At 57.5% G+C, this 19,742-nt stretch overlaps 1 protein-coding gene across 1 annotated transcript in view; it reads left to right on the top strand.

The window, feature by feature from the left end:
* Positions 1-6,808: 6,808 nt before the first annotated feature.
* PCSK6 (proprotein convertase subtilisin/kexin type 6) overlaps positions 6,809-19,742 on the top strand; it is a gene marked incomplete at its 5' end in the record, with an annotated part of 37,931 nt that continues 24,997 nt past the window's right edge. The window contains 4 exons of the mRNA XM_082488683.1: positions 6,809-7,024; positions 13,804-13,908; positions 18,363-18,473; positions 19,112-19,255. Of these exons, the coding sequence (XP_082344809.1) occupies positions 6,809-7,024; positions 13,804-13,908; positions 18,363-18,473; positions 19,112-19,255 (576 nt within the window). The remainder of the gene's footprint in view (positions 7,025-13,803; positions 13,909-18,362; positions 18,474-19,111; positions 19,256-19,742) is intronic.

Here is a 19,742-nt window from a genome sequence, read left to right as displayed (position 1 = left end):
TTGCTCCGGTGCAGTGGCTTTTCCTGGGGAGAAAAAATGTGGTGGGGAGTCTCATCCTGTGCTGGTCACAGCCAGGTCCTTGGGGACACCACCTGACCTGGGGACAAAGTAGAAGAGTTGCATTTTATTTGTAAAAGCTGCCACAGCCAGTGGCTGATGGTGATCCCTGCCTGGTGACCCCCAGCCCTTGCAGGAGTCCAATTTTAGGTCCCAATTTCAGCCCTGGAGCTGCCATCCTAACAGCAATGGCTGTACTTCCTTCGGGGAGGGGGGACCTGAAATATCCTCCTCCGCACAGTGACAACACAGCCCCGGCGTGGCGCTGGCATAACCGGCTTTTCCAAGACCTGCTGTTCCAGGGGTGGGGTTGGGTTGGCCCAGGTTTACTACCAGCTCCCTCTTGGCTCCGATGCTTTTTCCTGGTACGGCGCTCTCGGATGAAGCCGGATGCTGGCGGGAACCGGGAGAGGAAGAGGAAGGATTCCTACCCCACGTGCGGGTGGTGTCACGCGGGATAGGTGCCACCAGGACACACCCCTGGGGTCCCCTCCCTGTCCCAGCACCCTCTCCCTGGGGATAAGCCCTCCTGCACCCCGAGCGCCCCGAAACACAGAGGGTGGGAGCCAGGACAGCCCCGGTGCATCTCCACAGGGATGCAGCAGGAGCTGGAACATCTCCCCATCACACCCACCATCCTTCGCTTGGGCACTTCCTTTTTTGCCCTAATTTCCAAAATAACAATAAACCCCCAAACTCTTTGAAGATGGGTGAAAAAGTTTGGTTTTGTTCCTTTTTAATTCAAGCCCAAGCCACACAGGCAATATTTTTTTAACTTATTGATTTCTCCCCCCATGAATGTCTGTGCTGGGCCCAGCAGTCCCCAGAGTGCCCTTTTGCCGCTGAGCTTCAATTGTTTCTAAACTTCCAGATCCATCTTTTGGATATTTTTACAGGCCTGAGTCCATAGTGGGCCCTTTTTTTATATTTTTTATTACTAGCATTTTTACCAGAATGACATTTTGACTAGTCTGGGAAATCTTCTTGCCCGCTACACCGGTTCCTGACAATCAAGATTTAATCTTTCCAGAGAGGAAGAACGTATTGGATAGAAAAAAAAAAAATAAAAAATCCAGATTTCTCTGAAATTGCAGAAAAGCGGAGCAGGAGGAGCCTGCGGGAAATCTCCAGCCCAACCTGGAGCAGCGCCGTGACTGCGCACGCCCGGACTGTCACCGGACAGATGTTGGTCTAATTACAGCTAAACCCTCCGGTGCTGGGGATGCTCCGCTCTCCGTACCCCGAGTGTATCATCGCAGTTGGGCGGCCCCTCTAATCTCCAATTTAAATCCCCTTTGCTGCTGTCTTCAGTGTTTAGGACAGATGCTGGATAGTAGAAAACCATTAGCACATCCCTCCTTGGTCATTCCTGTGGTTTTGAGCTCCTCCACCCTGGCAGGAGCCCTTTTTTCTCCATAATTCTCCCCATTTCTCACCGAGAAGTTCCAGGGATCAGAAATTGCTAAAATGTGTGTTTCAACCACTTTGGAATGGTTTCCCCGTTGCTGTGGCCGGGGCTGGGCGCCGGCACGGAGCTGCCACTCGTCCCCCACCTCCCTTGACTCTTCCTCCACCGCATCCCCTCCTTCCTCTCCATCACATTTGACGTCACCTGTTCGGTCTGAAAACAGCTTAAGCCAGGTTTAGGAAGGAAAGAAAAAAGGCAGGGGCAATATTTTGCCATCAAGCTGGGAATTCACCCAGGGGGTTCCTGGCTGCAAAGCCGGTGGCTGCTGAGCGGTGGCAGTGGCATTGCCAGCGCCCGGGTGCTGCTGTGACACATCAGCCGTGGGGATACTGCTCCACGGAGGCTCAAAATCTTATTTTCTGCTGGCAAGCTTCATGGGCAGCTCACTCATGTACGGGATTTTACTATTAATACGACCGAAACCAAACCATCTGGTCACTAGTGAGCCCGGGGTTACTTTAATGTCTGAAAGGACAAGTGGAGAAAAAAGAGATTGTTTGAGAAATGGGAATATCAATGCAAAAATGCTGATTTCTCCTTCAGATTTACAAGTCCCTGGATGGGAGCGGTGACAGCATCCAAGCTTTGCCATCACCACCACCACCACCACCACCACGTGTGCTGGGAGCAAGCTGGGATGGCTGTGGGAGGATGCTGGAGGCATCCGGCTGCCGACGGGTTTGAAGGCTGCTGTTAATGAATTGGTGTTAATGGGCTGGTGTTAACGGACACCCTGATGGCCAGAGGTCGCGTTAGGCAGGAGCCGGAGCTGGACAGGGTTTCTCCACTTTCACTGGCGATTGAAGAGTGAAGCTGCAGAGTAACTCCCCGGTGCAGACAAGATTGTGAACCACATTGCTTTAATTATGCCAGTGCAAATTTCGCTCATTTGGTTAAGCCTGGGAGCTACAGAAAGAGCTATTTCCAGGTGTGCTGCTTTAATTACCGCGTGCCCCTTATTAACCATCGCACCCAGCTGCGTGGCTGGGGTTTGCTGGGCTCTCCGGGTTTGCAGCCGCCGGCACCGCGATGGCCCCGCTCACGCCTCTGCACGTCCCTGGGACACACGCACGGGTCAGATAAATGGGTTTTAACCTGATTTTTGCTGTAATCTCCACGTCGACAGGCCCTCTCACGCGAAGGATAAAACCCCAGCTCCCGCAGCCGCGGTCCCGTGGGGTTTCACGGGCAGCTCCCACCAGTCGCGCCGGGGGTCCGGCCAGCCGACGCCACCAAGCCGAGCGGCCACCCCATCCCGGCACCCCGGGGGCACCTCTGGGCTGCGCGCTCTTGCAAAACGGCTCTTATTTGCTTAACTTCTTGCACTTCAGCACGCAGAGGCACAGCTCCCGCTGCCCCGCTCCCTCTGCCTGCCCCGCGGCCGCAGGCAGGGACAGGGTGACAGTGCCGGTGCCCCGGGCGGGCAGCCCAGCGCCAGCCCTGCCAGCCCTCCCTTGCAAAAAATAGCAGCTTTCGGGTGCTTTATTTGCACTTTCCTTTTCTGAACTTGCCTTAAAAAGATGCAGAAGGGCTCGGTTGTCAAAGAACTGGCGTTTAAAAGACATTCTCTCCTGCTCGTCCAGCTCTTAGCTGTAGTCTCATTGCCGTACGGAGCAGCGAGCGTGCATGGCACGTGGTGGGATTTTAACTGGAATTCATGGACAGATGTAAAAATGCCAGGATTATTATAAATTTTATTCCGCGGGGTTTGAACGTTACTGGTTCAGCAGCGCCTCTTTCCGCGCTGTCTCTGCTGCAGCTTCTGTTTAACCGCTCAGCTCGCAAAATTTATTGTGTCGCCCGTGTCTCGCAGTAATTTTCCGGGTTTTCAGATAATCCCAGGAAGAGAGTTAAAACGGAGCCTCTGCCTTAGTCTGTGTTCATCGCAAAGAGCGTGGGGCCAAAGTCTGGTTTTCCTGACACCCCTGGTAAATCCTGCGGGCTCGGCTGGGAAAACTGCCATCCAGGACATAAGGGGATACACTTTGAATTTCGAAACTGAGCCAGCAGGAGAGGGGGCAGGAGCGGCACAGGGACCAGGGGACACTGGAACATGGGTCCCAGCATCGCAGCTGGCGCTCGGGTAAGGCTCGTACCCCCTCTCCTGCTGAGCTGGGCACTGCCGGACCCACGACAGGGCACAAGGTTTTAACGGTACCAATAGCTGTTCCCCGGGTTGATGCACTGGGAGTCGCCTCGGGATGGAAGGTCTGGGATGCAGGATGCTGCTGGGCTTTGTTGCCCGCGGGACGCAGAGGCTCTCCCAGGCACAGGTTCAGCCCAGCCCTCCTGGGATTTGCCCATTTTTCACCACGTAAAGCAGAGGCGATGGCGTTTCGCATCCCCCCCAGGCAACCCCTTTCCCACCTTCACTCTCTTTGCCATCAGAAATCTTTTCCCACCATCAAACCCTAAACCCTCCCTGCTGCTGGCAGCACCCGTTGCTCTTTCTCTGCTCCCAGTGGTGATGTTTCTTCCCTCCTTTGCACCCCCCACCGGCAGCGGGCAGCCCCCAAAGCCCTTCCCCGGCAGAGCGGGGTGGATGTTGTGAGACCGAGGGGACGGGGTTTTCTTTCATCTCTTCTCACCCTTCCTCTGGCTCTGCGTCTCTCTTGATGCGCGTCGCACACGTAGCACGCGCGGCACCCGCCAGCTCTGCTCATTCATCTCACGCACCTTAACCAACGGGAAACTCGAGGAAAAGCCCATAAACCAGATGGGAAACGAGGACTGGATTCGCAGCGTGCTTGTATTAATGGAAACCATCCTTTACCGCTTAATCAGAAGAAATGGCCACGTCCAAACCCATCCCTTCTGCCCAGGCAGCACATGGGGTGGCCTTGCAAGGACGCCTGGGATGATGAGCTCCAACGTGAGCACGTGGCTCCGACATCCCCGCACGCTGTGACCGACGCCAGCAGAGATTTCCACAAGCGACAGCTTACGGTGGGCGCTGCGAGTCACCAAACTCCCCTTTGCCTATGGCAGCAAATTGTCCCATTCCTGGTGCCGGCACGACAGCCTCCCATCTGCGCACACAAGATCTCCAAACCCCCTTTTCGCTGATATTTCTAATTGCACGGGACGAGCCTGCCACTGGCACGGGGGCTTGTCTCCGTCTGCCCCCCTCCCTGTATTTGCTGGCCGCGAATGGGCCAGACCCAGCTCAGCGCGGGAGCTGCCGGAAAATTTTGGTCCCGCCTGATGCAGAACAGGCTCCTCAAAAATTTCCCTTGGTTTAATTTCGCCTCTGAGCCTGGGGAGACTTTCCTACAAACTTGGAACTCGCCACTGGCGGGGCCAGTACAAACCGATGATGATGACACCGTGATTTCCCCCCCCAGCTCTGGCGATGGGATGTAGGATGCGCTCAGTGCCCCCCTCCACCCAGCCCACACCCCCTCCTTGCTGTTGGCATCGCTTTCCGGATGCCCCTTCACTCGGGGGCTGCACCCGGGTAGGTTTTGCAAAGCTTTTTTGGGGCCTGGGAAGGCGTTTGCATTCAGACGGATGGGACCGGGCGCGGCTGCAAAGGCATCTTGTAAGCGCTTCGGTTGGCAGCCGGGGCTTGCGCCCCAAATACTTCTCAAATCTATTCAGGGCCTGGAAAACAGACGACACCTGCTCCAGGGATCACAGCCGTCCCGAGGCAATCCCGGCCGGAGCCTGTGGTTGCAGCCCAAGCGCCTGGCACAGCCCATCCATCGCTGGGGCCCTGCAAGCCCTGGGGGCTGCCGAGGGGCATTTCTGAAGCACTGATGTGATGCAGGTGGAGCTCTGAAGTGATGTAAGTGAAACACTGCTTCGTTTTTGGCAATTGTTGGCTTTCTGTTGGCCTCTGCCTATGCTTGCAGGGAGGGCTGCAGAACAGAGCATCATTGACCCGCTCCTGAGCCCGTTCTTTGTACGCGCTGTTGCCTTCTCCGTAACAAAGCCTATTTTCTAATACCCCACGAGCTTTCTGCCATCCCTCGAAAGGCGTCTGGGGGAGGCAAAGGCAGTGCTCCAGCCCCTCTCTCTGCCTGTGCCCACGGCTCCCCGCGGCGCCCCTCATGCCCACCGCAGCCGGGCTCACCCAGAGGGTCCTGCCCCAAAATCCCCCCACGTCATCCAGCCCCGCCTGGCCTTCCCCCTCTGAGCCCACGAGGAGCTGGGGGCGGTTTGCCTGGGAGTGCCGGAGGGATGCCGGGGGGGAGGGGGTAAGGGGTCAGTGCTGGGGGGGGTGCTGGAGGGATGCTTGGGGGTAAGGGGGGCGGTGCAGGGGGGAGGCACAGCGGGAGCTGCCTGTGGGGGGTAGTGCAGAGAGAGAGGGTGAGGGGGATGCCCGCAGGGATGCAGGGGGAATGGGGGCTGGGGGGGATGCAGGCAGGATGCCCAGGGGGCAGTCAGTGCCAGGGGGATGCAGGGGGGCAGTGCTGGGGGGGGTTCAGGTTGGCTGCCCGTGGGGGTGCAGGGGGCTACTCGGGGAGAAGCATGAGGGGTTGGCTGAGGGCAGGCAGGGGGGATGCCCAGGAGGATGCAGGGGCACAAAGGAGGATGCAGGGGGGTGCAGTGGGGTGCCTGGAGGACAGTGCCAGGCAATGCAGAGGGATGCAGTGGGGTACAGTGGGTTGTCCAGGGACACGTAGGGAGGGATCCAGGGGGGTTTCCAGAGAACAGCACCAGGACATACGGAGGGGTGCGGGGGGGGGTGTCCAAGAACGTGCAGGAGGGATGCAGCAGGACACAGGGGGTTGTCCGGGGAGGAGCACTGGGGCACGCAGGGGGATGCAGGAGTGTACGGGGGGGGGGGGGGGTGTCTGGGGAACAGCACCGCTGCATGAAGGGGAAGATGCAGCGGGGTACAGGATGTTGTCCGGTGAGATGTGGAGGGGGATGAAGGGGGTTGTCCGGAGGGGGGGGGGGGGCACAGCGAAGCGCGCAGGGGAGGGTGCAGAGGTGTAAAGAGGGGTTTTTGGGGAGCAGTACCGGGACACTCAGGGGAGGGATGCAGTGGGGTGACCGGGGACCTGCGGGGGGGTGCAGGGGGTTGTCCGGGGAGCGGTCCCGGGTAGGCAGGGGGGCTGGAGGGGTGTGCGGGAGGGGGTACGTGCCCGGGAGCCGCCCCGTCCGCCCGATTTCCCGGCGCTGCTGCCCGGTCGGGCCCTCCCCGCCGCCTCCGCCTGCACCCCCCACCCCCCCCCCTCCTCCTCCCGGAGCATCCCCCCGCCCCCGCCGGGCTCCGGGGCCGCTTTAAAAGGCGCAGTTCCCCGCTCCGCCCAGCTCGGCTCCGCGGAGCGCACCATGCCCGCCGCAGCCGGCCCCGGCCCGGGGAGCGCGGCCGCCCCGCCGCCCGCCCGCCTCTGCCTGCTGCTGCTGGCGCTGCCGCTCACCGGGCGCGGGGCCGCCGCCGAACCCTCCCGCACCGTCTACACCAACCACTGGGCCGTGCGGGTCCGGGGGGGGCCCGCCGAGGCCGCCCGCCTCGCCGCCGCCTACGGGTACATCAGTCTGGGGCAGGTAAGGGGGCAGCGCGGGGGGGGGGGGGGGGGGGGGGGGCAGGTGCCGCGGTACCGGGGGCTTCGGGGACGGAGGGTCGCACCGGGAGTCTGCGGGGGATCCCGGGAGTGGAAAAGCGCGGGGGGTCCCGGGGAGCTGTCGGGGCTACCGGGAAAGGGAGCTGCAGGGGGGCTTGTACCGGGAGCCGGGGGGAGGGAGGGGGTCTCGGGAGCTGCCGGGGGTCCTGGGACCGGAGAGGTGCCGGGGGCTCCGGCGCCGGGAGACTGCGGGGGTTGCCGGCACCGGGGAGCCGCCGGGGGTCTGGCACTGGGGGTCCCGGCACCGGGGAGCCGCCGGGGGTCTGGCACTGGGGGTCCCGGCACCGGGGAGCCGCCGGGGGTCTGGCACTGGGGGTCCCGGCACCGGGGAGCCGCCGGGGGTCTGGCACTGGGGGTCCCGGCACCGGGGAGCCGCCGGGGGTCTGGCACTGGGGGTCCCGGCACCGGGGAGCCGCCGGGGGTCTCGGGATCGGAGAGAAGCCGCGAATCCCGGGGAGCTGCCGGGTCTCCCGGGAACCGGGTTGGTGCCGAGAGTCCCAAGACCGGGAGATGGGGACCCCCCTCCAGCCCCCCGGAGCGGTCGGGATGAGGCCGATGCAGCGATGCTGGCTGAGCGCTTTGGCCCCGGGGGGGGGGGGCGGTCGGGCAGCCCCGGCCCCGCTCCCACCCCCGCACCCTCCGGCGCGGTGCGGTGCCCCGGCAGAGCCGGGCGGCTGCTCCCCGGGGTGCTCCGGCCCCGCACGGCCCGCTCCCCCACCGGCTGGGGGGGGCTGCACAAGTTCCTCCCATCCCGGAAAGTTCCATTGGTGGATTTAACAAATTTGGGACTCTCTGGCCCGGGTTTATCGGAGATTTTGGGAACACGAGGAACTTTTGCTTTCAATCCCCCGCAGCACACGGGTGGCTTAAAGGCGACTTTCAGCGCGGCAGCTCTTTTTCCTCTCAATTTCTTCATCCTCTCTGCAAACCCAGATGTGGGCTGGTGTCTTCGGAGTTTCCTCCGGAGTTTATTGCTCCCGCGCCGCCCGGCTGCTCGGTGCTTTTCTGGCTGGGTGGCACTTTAGGGTGTCATCCTGCCCAAGGTGTCTCCTGGACAATAAATTATAACCTTGCTTTATATCGCAACCCTGCTTTTAAGTATAATTAAAGTCACTGGGTGCTGCATAAACATTTTTTTTTTTTTGGGGGGGTGGGGAGAGGCTGAATGGGGGATGCTGTCTCCTGCACCATTGTCTGTCACCTCCTGTGGGGAATAACACCTCGTGTCCCACCCTCCATCCCCTACCTGCTGTGCTCTGCTCTCACCCCACCAAGGAGAAAATCACTTATGGTGTTCAAATGCCTCTGTCACAGGGCCGGGTGAACGCAGTTGTGCAACCCAAAGGGCTTTTCGCTGTTTATCCCTGTTCCGCCAGGGAATATCTTGATTGAGCTTCCCACTCTCCCAGTTTGCATCAGCCTAACGTCAGCTCATGGTTCGGGGTTTTGCTGCATCCCTGCCTGCTGGAGCATCTGCTCCAACCCTCTGGCATCCCGGCTTTCCCCAGCTCGTCCCCACGATGCCTGTGGCGTTTGGCCCATGGGTGCGCCGTGGCCCTGCCGGAGCATCTATCCCTCCCTTCCCCCTGAGCCCTTCCCCGGGGCAGCCCAGCACGAGCTGGAGAGCAAGGGAAATATTTCTGTGGTTGCATCAGGGTGTTCCTGGCTCCCGCCTTTCCCGCGGATACAGGGAGCTTGTGCACCACTGGGGCTCCCCCAGCTGCTCGCAATGCCCTACCTTCAGCTCTCCGAGCCCCCCAGGAGACCTTGTCCAGGGCCAAACCCCGAGGAACCGCTTTTTTCTGCGTGCGTGCGTTTGTGGGTGGCATTTGCCCGTGTTGCGCTTGGAGTTTGCGGTGTGCCGAGCCCCATGGGGGGGCCCTGGGTGTCCCCAGCTTCCCCCGCTGCATCCTCTGCTCGCAGAGCTGCTGGGGACAGCACTGTTCCCGGTGAGATGTGCCCTCTTAAGGGGCCTGATCCTGCGCAAAACCTGCCGGAAAACCCTGCCAAGGGGCTGTCTCCCTGCCCTGGGGAGGTGTTTGGGTGGAGGCAGGTGGTGGAGTCCAACATGGTGAGAGAGGAGGAGAGGTGATGGTCACGGAATGACCCAGCTGGGCACAAGGGAGGCTCAGCCCTGCGTTGGTGGCTGGTGACCTCTTTTCCTCCAAGATGCAATTCCAGGGGCTCCTGACACGCTCCGGGCTGTGCGGGGCATCGCTGGGGTTTGCACATGCAGGTGTCTGCCCCATGTCCGAGCTGTCCCCACATGTTCCTGTGCCCAACCTGTGCACCAAGACACCCTTAAACCCTTCTGGGTCACAGCAGAGTGACGTTTCCATTGGAAAACCATTTGTGTCAACTTTCTATTTAAACGAAGCAAACAATTAAGCAAAAGGAAAAGCTTTTACACTTCCAAATTCCTGCTCATTCTTCCCCGCCAGCCTTTGTTTGCTGTGCCGTGCCGGGGCGAGCTGGGACAGGCCCTGGCCAAGGGCGCTGCAAGGGCTGTGCGGTACCGGTACCCCGGGCAGTGCCTCCGCTGCTGTCCTGGGGGTGGCGAGGAGCCTGTTCCTATCCCTGTAACAGGATTTATATGAATTTTTCCTTGTGTGGTGTCTGATGCTGTAAGTTTTGGGAGGGCTTGCATGTCCTCAGCAGACTTAACTGCAGTGCAGGAGGCAGACAGGATTCATTTTGGGTTGGAATTAGAGCTTTCCTGGATTCCTGTCATCTGGGGGATGCTGGAGCGGGGGTGGTGTTGCAGCCCTGGGGTCAGTCCTTACTGAACTGAATCTGTTCATGACCATCTGGGAATGATGTTCCTAAAGGCAGGAACTCAGCGGCTGGAGCCTTTGCCCCTGATGGTGTCCCCAGGAGAGGAGCAGGCACAGCCTCCCCAGCTGGATTGGTCCTCCTGGAGGACACCAGCACCGATGCATCTGCGTTTTCCAGAAATGGGATGGTGCGGGTGAGATGGTGGAAGACTTTGCTGTGATGGGGAGAGAAGGACTGGGCTCAGAAATGCCCTGATGGGCTCTAGTGCTGCCCGCAGTGGTGTCCAGCTCCCAAAATGCTCTCCTTTGCCATGTCTCGTTAGCTACAAGCGATCTTGAACCTGATCACAATACTAATGGCTGTTAATGAGGCAGAGCAGGTATGGGGCTCGTCTCCACCTGGCAGTGCATCGAGAGAGCCGGGTGCCACTGCAGGAACATCTCCTGGGTGCCTCTCCCTGCCCCGGTGCCACGGGCAGGGGGCTTGCAGGTGGCACCAGGATTGGGGGGAGAAGGGGAACGAACAGAAAAGGAGATCAGGAGGTGGCCTCTTTTTAATGCTGTTAAGGACTGTATTTGTAGAGTGATTCCTATTGGCAGGGACTTCTGGAGGTCTCTGGTCCAACCTCCCCAATTAGCTTTGAGGATAAATCAGGCTGTACAGAGCCTCAGCCAGGTGAGATGTGAAAGCTCTCCAAGGATGGAGATCCCACCACCTCCCCAGGCCTCTGCGTCACCACCCTACACAAAGAATTACTCTCTTTACACCCCATTAGGATGTCTCCCCTTGCAGCTTGTTGCTTCTCATCCATTTATCGTGCGTCTCCACGTGTCTCTAACCATCTGGGTCCCTTCGGGGCCATGAGTAGCTCGTACCCTTCCCCGTTTGCCTGGATGACGTTGGCAGGAGTGTGGTTTTTCGAAAGCGGAGCCATTGACACCTGCGAGGTGGCGATGATGGCATCACAGGGAGCAAAATGTGTTTGCGTTGCTTCTGGCTTAGCTCCACCCGCAGCCCAGCTGAGCTGGGCAGCACCAGCCAGGGTTCCCTCTGCCGCCATTAACAGGCGGGGAAGAAAACCGCCTCATCTTTGTTGAGGTAGAAATTCAAGTTGCCTCCAAAAAACCTCATTTCCTCCGAAACTTCAGACCCAAACCGCTAATCAGTTGGGAAAATTAAAATCAATCCTTGTGGAAATAAGAACCTCCCGCGCACATTCTTGGCGGAAGTTAGATGTCCAAAAAAAAATCAAGGTGGATAGCTGTAAATGCATTTTTTGGATGGAATGAGCATGTCCGGAGCTGCTTGGCATGGTCTCCTGGGCTTCAGGTGTGTGGGCTTTGTAGCCACAGTTGGTGGCAACCTGGACTGTCTCCTCTGTGGTGGAGCTGGGACCTTTCGGTGTGGGCAGCTGTCTTCTGGCTGCTTGGGAGCTGGTGGGTGCGCTTGCTTGTCTACGTGGTCAGGAAGGATCAGCCCTTGGCAAAGTCCTGCTACGTGCCTCTTGGGGGTGCTCCACTGGGTTTTCCAGTGTCCCCGTTGCTGCGGCCACGGAGCTGTGGCCTCGGTGATGCTGTCCGCAGGAGAAAACCAAACTCTCTTGGGCGTCTGCCATCCCCAGGGGTTGCACTGCGGAGCCCTCGCTGAGCTGACTGACCTCAAGGAGGAGAACAAATAGTTTTCCCTTTTTTAAAAAACCAAAAAAGACATTTTTAATTTTTAATCCTTGGAATACCTTAGGTGGAAGGGCACCTCTGGAGGTCACCAGGTCCAACCTCTGCTCAGAGGGGGACTGGCTTTCAAGTTAGCCCCAACATGAGAAGATTTTTCTTATGTTTCCCTCTGTAAATCCCAGGAGGGTAAAGAACTTGGGCACAGGGTGCTGCTTCTGCTGCTCTGTCACATATCCCCACCCAGAGCTTGCGATGGGGTCATCTCTCTCCCCATCCTCTTGCTGATCTGCACGGCATGGTAATCCCACATTAATTTCCAAAAATCCCTGTGCCTGCTGTGGTGGGGAACAGAAGCGCTTCTTCAGCTGATGCTTGTTTATAAAGTGTGATCCCGTTACGATGAGTGCCGGAGGGAGCAGAGGTGAGAATAAACTGGATATTATAACCCTGCAAACTGCAGGCTGAGCCGGCGGAGGCAGAGCTGAACCACCCGGGCTGCGGGATCGGGATTTCCAGGCGGAGTGAGCAAGAGGCAGGGTGGCCTCGTGCAAAGTTTCCCTAAAATATGGGGAGGTTGGAGCATCCTCCATCCCTTTCCCAAGTATGAGTGGATTTGAGGAATGGGGTTTAAAAGCCGAATGCAGATTGCAGCGAGCGACCACTTTTGCATGTAGATGTTAAAAGAAAATGCACAGCTATGCTGTAATGCGAAGAAAAAGGTGGGGGGAGGGAGGGTTTAAGCGAACTCGAACGGAAACGAATTACAAAAATCACACTAACGGCAGTAAAGTCGGTGAAATGACATTCTGGCGTAAAAGGCAGAACAAAACTAATTAAATATTTAATGCTCGTAAGAGGCACTGGCACTTCACAAGGTATTAGGCGTGATAAAGATGTAAGTAGTTGTCATCATCGGCTTCAGCATCTGGTCCGGACAAACCTGTTTGCTCCCCCCTGTCCCATTGCAGCCAGCCCTGGTCTGGCCTCGGGGATGTCACCCTGGCCCCTGGGTCACAGGTGGCCTCGGGGATGTCACCCTGGCCCCTGGGTGGCACATGGGGACTCGGTAGGGTGGCTCGCCCTGCTTCTCTGCGCCAGGCACAGGGACCGCCACCGGCTCCCTGCAGCATCCCGCTCCTGGCTGCGGGACAGGTTTTTTTAGGGAAAGAAAACCAACCTTGGGGAAAAGGGAATTTATAGCAGAGACCCAATTTGTACCAAAGTTGTGTGACCTGGGAGCCGCGTGCCAGTGAGTGCAGCTTTTTGGGTCGTTCCCATCCCTACCGCTGTGAATCCCTGTGGGATGCTCATCACGTGGCGCCTGGCCAAGGTTGCCCGGCTCGTCCTGTAGCCCTGGGACTTGATCCGTGCTTTTAGGATGGAAAAAGAGGAGTCACGGTGTCTCCAGCTGCCGGGCTGAGAGGGCTGGAGGCAGCGCAGCCACCCCGGGGCTTGGCAGGGCAGCGGGGCTGGCACGGTGTTTTCCAGCAATTCCGGGACACTTCAGCTCTGTGCAAGAAAAGAAAAAGGGGCAAAAATTTGTAAAAGAGGAAGGTGGGACTTCCCCGAGGTGAAGGGAACCAGTGGGGTGGCCTTTCCCAGCTCGACTTCACTGCTGGGATGCACTTACTGCTGGGGAGGGACTGTAGGCTGGGGCGTGTGTTATACATCCCTTGGGAGGGATGGTTGGTTTGCTTGGAGATTTTTTTATTATTTTTATTTTTTGACGACTCCTCCTACCGTCCCTGACTCCAGGCTAAGCACGTTTATATCCCGTGCTTCCCAGGAGCATCCCGGGACTAGCAAGGATCGCATTCACCTCTCCTTAAGGGGCTGTTCTTGCCGCCGGGGCGAAGCCGGAGCGTTGGGTGGGGAAAGGCAGGGCGATGAGGCACAGCTCCCCCGGCTCCGCCGCAGCTGCTCAGCTCATGTTTAGCTCATTATTTCAGCTCGGGAGCTGATGGGAGGCAGTTTGTGAAGATGCATTTAATGGGTAAAAATTCATTAAACTGTTTTCCGGGCTCCGTTGTGCCGGTTATCCCGCATCCCTTCCCTGAACCATTGTGCCGGTTATCCCGCGTCCCTTCCCTGAACCCCGGCTTTGCCAGGGAGCTTTGATTTGAGCAAAGGATTTGGGGTGCAGGGCACGGCTGCACCGAGGCACTAAGGGATGCTGCCAGCACCGAAATGGGGGGCAACCATGGGAAAACCTCATTTGAAAAATAAAACAACCACAAACCTCTGCTTTTTGCAGATTGGGAGCTTGGAAAACTACTACCACTTTCACCACAGCAAGACGTTTAAGCGCTCGACGCTGAGCAGCCGGGGACCACACAACTTCCTCCGCATGGACCCCAAGGTACGGGGCTGGGCAGCCCAGGGACCCCCCAGCCTCCCTGGGGACCGGCGGGTTGGGGGTCCCCACTTCCCCTCGGAGGAGCCCGTTGGCTCGGTCCGGGTCAAGCGTGAGCCCGAGCATCTTGCGATGACATGTCATCCTTGAACCGCAGCCCTGTGCGTGCAGGGGGTGACTCACTGGGCACGAGTACGTCGATCGGTGATGAAAAAATACTTAGAAGTGACTAAACGCAAACATCTGCCTGAAAGCCGGGAGGAAGAAAAGGGGGGGGGAGGGGGGGAAAGCCTTCCAGGATCGAAAGGCTGTTGCATGCTCGGGGTGTTGATCCAGTTGCCACAACATTTGCTGCCTCAGTGGTTGCTATGTGTGAAATCCTTGGCAAGAGCTCTGCATTGCTTTTTCCTAGAGCAAGCATCCGAAGGGATTTTTTCCATGCAGCTGAATTGCCAAGGGTAATGGGGGGGGGGGGTTGCAGAAGGCACGGAGGGAGCTGGGTGAGCTGGGCTGGGGGTGGCGGGGAAGGGCTGCACCCCTTCCTCGGCTTTCCTCCTCCCACCGCTCCACCCCGAGCCCTGCCAGGTGCCACTTCTGCAGAGCAGGGGAAGGGTTAATGCCTGGGGAGGGTCTGGTATTTTTTTTGGGGGGGGGGGAGGGGGAAATAAAGGCAGAAAAAGCCATAGCAGAGAAGGTACCTGCGCTGCGGTGAGCTGCTGGTGCTTCCACCGATGTCTGTGGCCACCCTTGGGGTGCTCTTTCCCGAGACATTTCCAACCCACTCAGCACATCCCAACCCATCCGTGTCTCCCCAGACCCACCCAGCAACCCCGCTTTCCCCAGCCAGCCGGCTCTTAAATATTTGGATGGGGTCTGTGGCACGTTTCTGAGGAGCCACCCGCGTGGCCGCTGCGTTGCCGATGGGGGAAACCTCAGCGAGGAGAGCTTGGGCGCCCCCGAAGCGTGCTGGGCTCCAGTTAAAGCTGTTTGCCCTCGGGGAGGTGCACAGGCATCCCAGCAAATGATTAATTCAACTCTGCAATTGAAATACCTCCATTTAAATGAGTCTACTTATAATGCAAACCAAATCAATTGGCTTTTAGTCGTATTAACGTTTATCTTACCTTGGTCTATGGACTGCAAGCCGGAGCGATTAGCCCCTGTGCTCTTAATCCTTTGTTATCACTTGGAGTTCAAGACCTCTTGGCTGTGTTGTCTCTCCCCCTCTCCCATGCACATTTGCAAATCGTTTGGGCGATGTCTGGGCATTTGGATGGCACTGGCTTAGCACGCGCGATGCCGGAAAACATCACCGATACCGGAAAACATCACCGTCAGGCACGAGGGAACGCGAGCTGGAATAGTGAAGATGGAAACAAATCCTGCAGAAATCCTGAAGAATCAGCAAATCCAATCATTTGCAGCTGTTGGGTGGTTCGTGCCTTCCAGGGGCTATTGTTCCCAGTGCCATTATTTATTGGTTTGCTCTGCCGTGGGGGTCGGTGGCACAAGGGCCAGGTCCCAGCGAGAGGACCATGGCCAAGCCCTCCGTCCTGAGGACACGGGCTGCTGGGGAGGAGGACACCCATGGAACACGGGGCAGTACCCAGGAGCCTGGTCCCCATGGAGCTGCTGAGCTCCCCTCTCGCCCCAGGAAATCCCCGTGGCCGGTGGCTGCTCCGTTTGGGGCTGATACAAGCCCGGCAATGCGGCAGGTGATGGAAGGGGAGGAGGGATGCAGAGTGGGGTCACGCCGTGCTGTGCCACCCCTCGTACGGGCTCATCTTGCAGCCCTCACGGCCAAAACTTTTCCCAGCTCGCTGGGATGCTCCTGGTGGTCCTTGCAGTGCTTGAGCCTTCAGCCTCGCTGCTCCAGGCTCTTAATCCTCATCAGAGGACGTCGCAGCCTCAGTCCCTGTGCCTCTGGCCACGCGCCGTAGCAAAATCGACCCCACCTAAATTATTTCTGCTGTGCTTTATGGCAAACACATGCTGGAGCCATCTCGTTTGTCCTGGACCTCCCCTTTAATTCCTGCACATCCACCAGAATAAGTCAAGCTATTGCTTTTCTGGAGCTGCAAAGGGAGCTGCATCCTCTCCTGCGCTGGTTGTCATGTTTGGTGGCGCTGCCGCGGGGGGGTGGATCCGGCATCACCCGCTGAAAAATCTCCGAGTAAGGGGGAATGTGAAAATCTGCCCCTCTGTTCCAGCAAGGGCGAAAGGTTCAGCTCGGTGATAGCTGTGCCACCTCGCGGAGCCCTTTGGTGCCGCTCACAGTCACCTCGTTATTGCTAATTAGGGTTTGCAGGGATGGAGCCCGGACCCCCCAGGCTCAGGGCTGTGGTGTAACAGTTCTAACCATTTCTAGTAGTAAAAAGACTTTTTTTTTTTTTTTAATTTCTGAGAAGCTTTTCCCCCTTCCCAGCTGAGTGATGGAAGTGGATCCGAGTTTCGCAAGCTGCGGGAGCTGTTCGCAGGGATGCCCCGGGCTCCTTCCCGCTCGCCCGTTGTTTTCCCATGCCAGCCGCATCGATTTAGCAAACCCTCCTTGAAATCAATGCCATTAAACTGCTGATTTGTCTGTGTCCACACAAGACTCTTCCACCAGCTCCCGGCTGGCAGTGCTGGGGTCCATCAGGAGCGCGTTTAAGATGAAGATGTGCCTGTGAGGCACCGCAGCTCCTGGCAAAATCCCGCGCCTTCCCGGGGTTCCCGCACCTGGCGAAGCCTCGGGGGAAGGTCATAGCTATGGCTTGGGTGGCAATACCCACCGTAACACTGCCAAGGAGTGCTGCTTTAAGGAGAAAAGCCGGGTAATTGGGCCATATCCTCTATTTAATGTATTTTTATTTTTTTTTAACTAGACCGTAAAGTTGTATTTTTGCTTCCAATGCTTAAATCCGTCGTCATATAAGCAAAGCAGCGGGCTGCCGTGAGCCAAGGCAGCGTGGAAACTCATTTTTCTATGAAATATATATATATATATATATATTTTCTTTCCTTTCAACAGTTTTTTTTTTTTTCTTTAAAATATAGATGTTTAAAAATCAAGCCCTAGGCTGGAAGCTGTCGAGTTTCTAAAACGTGCAGCTCCCCATCCGCCTCCATCCGAGTCAGAAAGCTATAAACCGTGCAAGAGGAACTTGGTTCAGCTGACAGTTTGCACAGGAATGACCCCCGACAGAAACTTGCATTTGGGATTTTTATTCTTTTCGTTACAAAGCCTTAATCAAAAGAATAGAGACACATCCCCACGAGCATCTCTGCCATTCCCAAAAGGCTCTGAGCCGTCGGGAAGAAGGTATCCATCGAGGAGGGATGTGCTGCGGAGCCTTCCCAGCTCACCGGCTGGTGCCTCCCTTCTCCCCCCCCACCGGCATGCGTAAAGCTTTGGTCTATACATTATTTTTACAATCTATTCTTAATAAACCTGGGTTTAATCTCCCTGCTGAAGGCAGGAGAACCCTTTTTGTGGGCAATAAAGGATCTGGGGGGAAAAATGCTCGCCAGGGCTGGGATGCGGCTGCTCCCAGACTGGCACCTTAGGCAGCTCCCCCCATCCCGCAGCAGCGTGGGCTAACACCGGCGTTTCCCAATTCTGGCCTTTTCCAGCTCATTTCCTGTTTGATCTCTTTACATGTCATGCCCCACTGAAAAGCAAACACATGTCAGAGCGGTCAGCCCCAAGGCCACCTCGCCTGCAGCCGGTGCCAAAAACACCTCTTTGGAGCCAGCTGCGTTCCCCGAGACCTGCCGTGGCCACGTGTGGTCATCCCATATTTTTGGGAAATGTGCGTTGTGCTTGGATAAAGCCCCCGGTTTTATTATTTTATCAGGAGGAGGGGTTGAGCTGCCCCAGAGCCGGGTGGTGAAATCTTGGGGCTGAGCTGCGGCTGCTGCCTCCCGGCTTGGAGGCTGGGGGGGAAGGATCAGCCCCAAAATTAAACCAAGCACCTGAGTCTTCTCCAACGCTTTGACTAAATGCTTAAATATGTGGTTTGCCTCCAGCGGGACTTCAGCACGGGCTTCATTGAGCCGGGGGGGGGCGCGTTTAGGCACATGCTTGGAGGCAACGTTATTTGTACTCGAGGGTTTTGCTGCACCGGGAGAGGAATCCAGTCCCTGGCTCAGAGGCCACAAAGAGCTGAGCTTGCCCTGTCCCTCTGTCCATCCATCCTTTATTCCCCCCAAATGAAGTCGCTATCTCCGCAGCAGCCCTGCCAAAGGAGCCGGGGGATTTGCGGGAGCGTGGGGTGACGCTGGGATGGGTCCAGGCTGTGCTTCTCACCCTGTTTCTGCATCTCGCATCCCGTTTCCGCATCTCATTTCTGCATCCCGCATCCCGTTTCTGCATCCTGCATCTCACATCCCATTTCCGCAGGCGATGCCCGGCTCTGTGCCGGTGGGCGATGGCGGACACCGTGCCCGGGGGCGATGCTCACCCATGGCTCTGCTTGCAGGTGGACTGGCTACAGCAGCAGGAGGTGAAGCGGCGGGTGAAGAGGCAGGTCCGAGGCGAGCCGCGAGCTTTGCCCTTCAACGACCCGGTGTGGCCCAACATGTGGTACCTGGTGGGTATCTCCCCTCCGCCGCCCCGCGAGGAACCTGCTGCTTTACGGGGCGGTTAATTTATTTTTAATCAAAGCGTCATCAGTCTTCGCTCAGCCCGGCCAGTAATGAAACATCTTAATATCAGCAAATGCGCTTGGCAGCAGGATCTGAAAATTGGAAATTAATACACAGGAGGGTCTAGTTTGAAGTGTCTCGCCATCATTAGCAGCCCCTCATTATGGTCTGCGCAGGGGAGGCTTGGGAGCAACGCCGCTGCCTTTTGCCCATCCAAGAGCCGCAGCCATCTCTTTGCAATATGGGTTTTCTCCTGCCTGCTCCATCGATCTGTATTTGACAGGGAAATTCATCGAAAATTAAGCGCAGAAAGGAAATGAAAACTTCAAAACCAAAGTGCCCGCAGTGTTTGAAACGGAAGAGGAGAAGAATAATAGGGAGATAGCGTTGCCCGGATTAACTGCTGCGGGATGGCGTTGATCAATGGAGTAGAGTTATAACAAATCTACGAGTTATATGGCAGGGGGTGGGATGTAAATATCTATTTTCTGGTTGATTCCATGGGCTCCCAGCCTGGCCGCTTGCTTAGATGGGCTGATGGGTTGCGGCCCTTTTTCAGCCGTGTTTCCCCCCCCCCCCGTAGCACTGCGGCGATAAAAACAGTCGCTGCAGGTCGGAGATGAACGTCCTGGCAGCCTGGCAGAGGGGCTACACCGGCAAAAACGTGGTGGTCACCATCCTTGACGACGGCATAGAGAGGAACCACCCCGACCTCCTGCAAAACTATGTGAGCTGGGAGAGGGACAGAATGGTGCTGGGTGGGCTGGGGATGGAGGGGCAGGGGCTGGTCCTCACCGTGAATTGATTTAGGGAGAATTTCAGCATATAAACACAGCTTAAGTCTGTGCGTTGGCAGGTTAGAAGCAAATGTTTATTTTTAAAAGAAAGCTCGAGATGTTTTTAAGAAGGAAATGAGGTTTTTAGACAAGAGGGTTTGGGGGAAACTCCCTTTGCAGCTGCCTGGGAAGTGGCCGCCTCCCTCCGGCTCGCCGGGGCAGAGCCAAAAACCTGCACGACCCCGCTCGGCCCCTTCTCAAACCCCAAATGGCCGCAGCGTTAGGGGGGACAGTGCCGGATCCAGCAGGATTCGGGGCTCGGAGAACCTTTCTCCGGTGGGAGCAGGCTGTTCCCCCCCGGGCAGCCATCTCCCAGTGGGGACTGCAGCCCAAAACTGTCTGTCTTGAGCAAATAGTCAGAAACTAAGAGGAAAATGG

This window comes from Vanellus vanellus (genome assembly GCF_965231255.1).
Source record: "Vanellus vanellus genome assembly, chromosome: 11".
Classification (NCBI taxonomy): Eukaryota; Metazoa; Chordata; class Aves; order Charadriiformes; family Charadriidae; genus Vanellus; species Vanellus vanellus.
The sequence above is the reverse complement of the archived record's forward strand: the minus strand, read 5'-3'. Positions and strand labels throughout refer to the sequence as shown.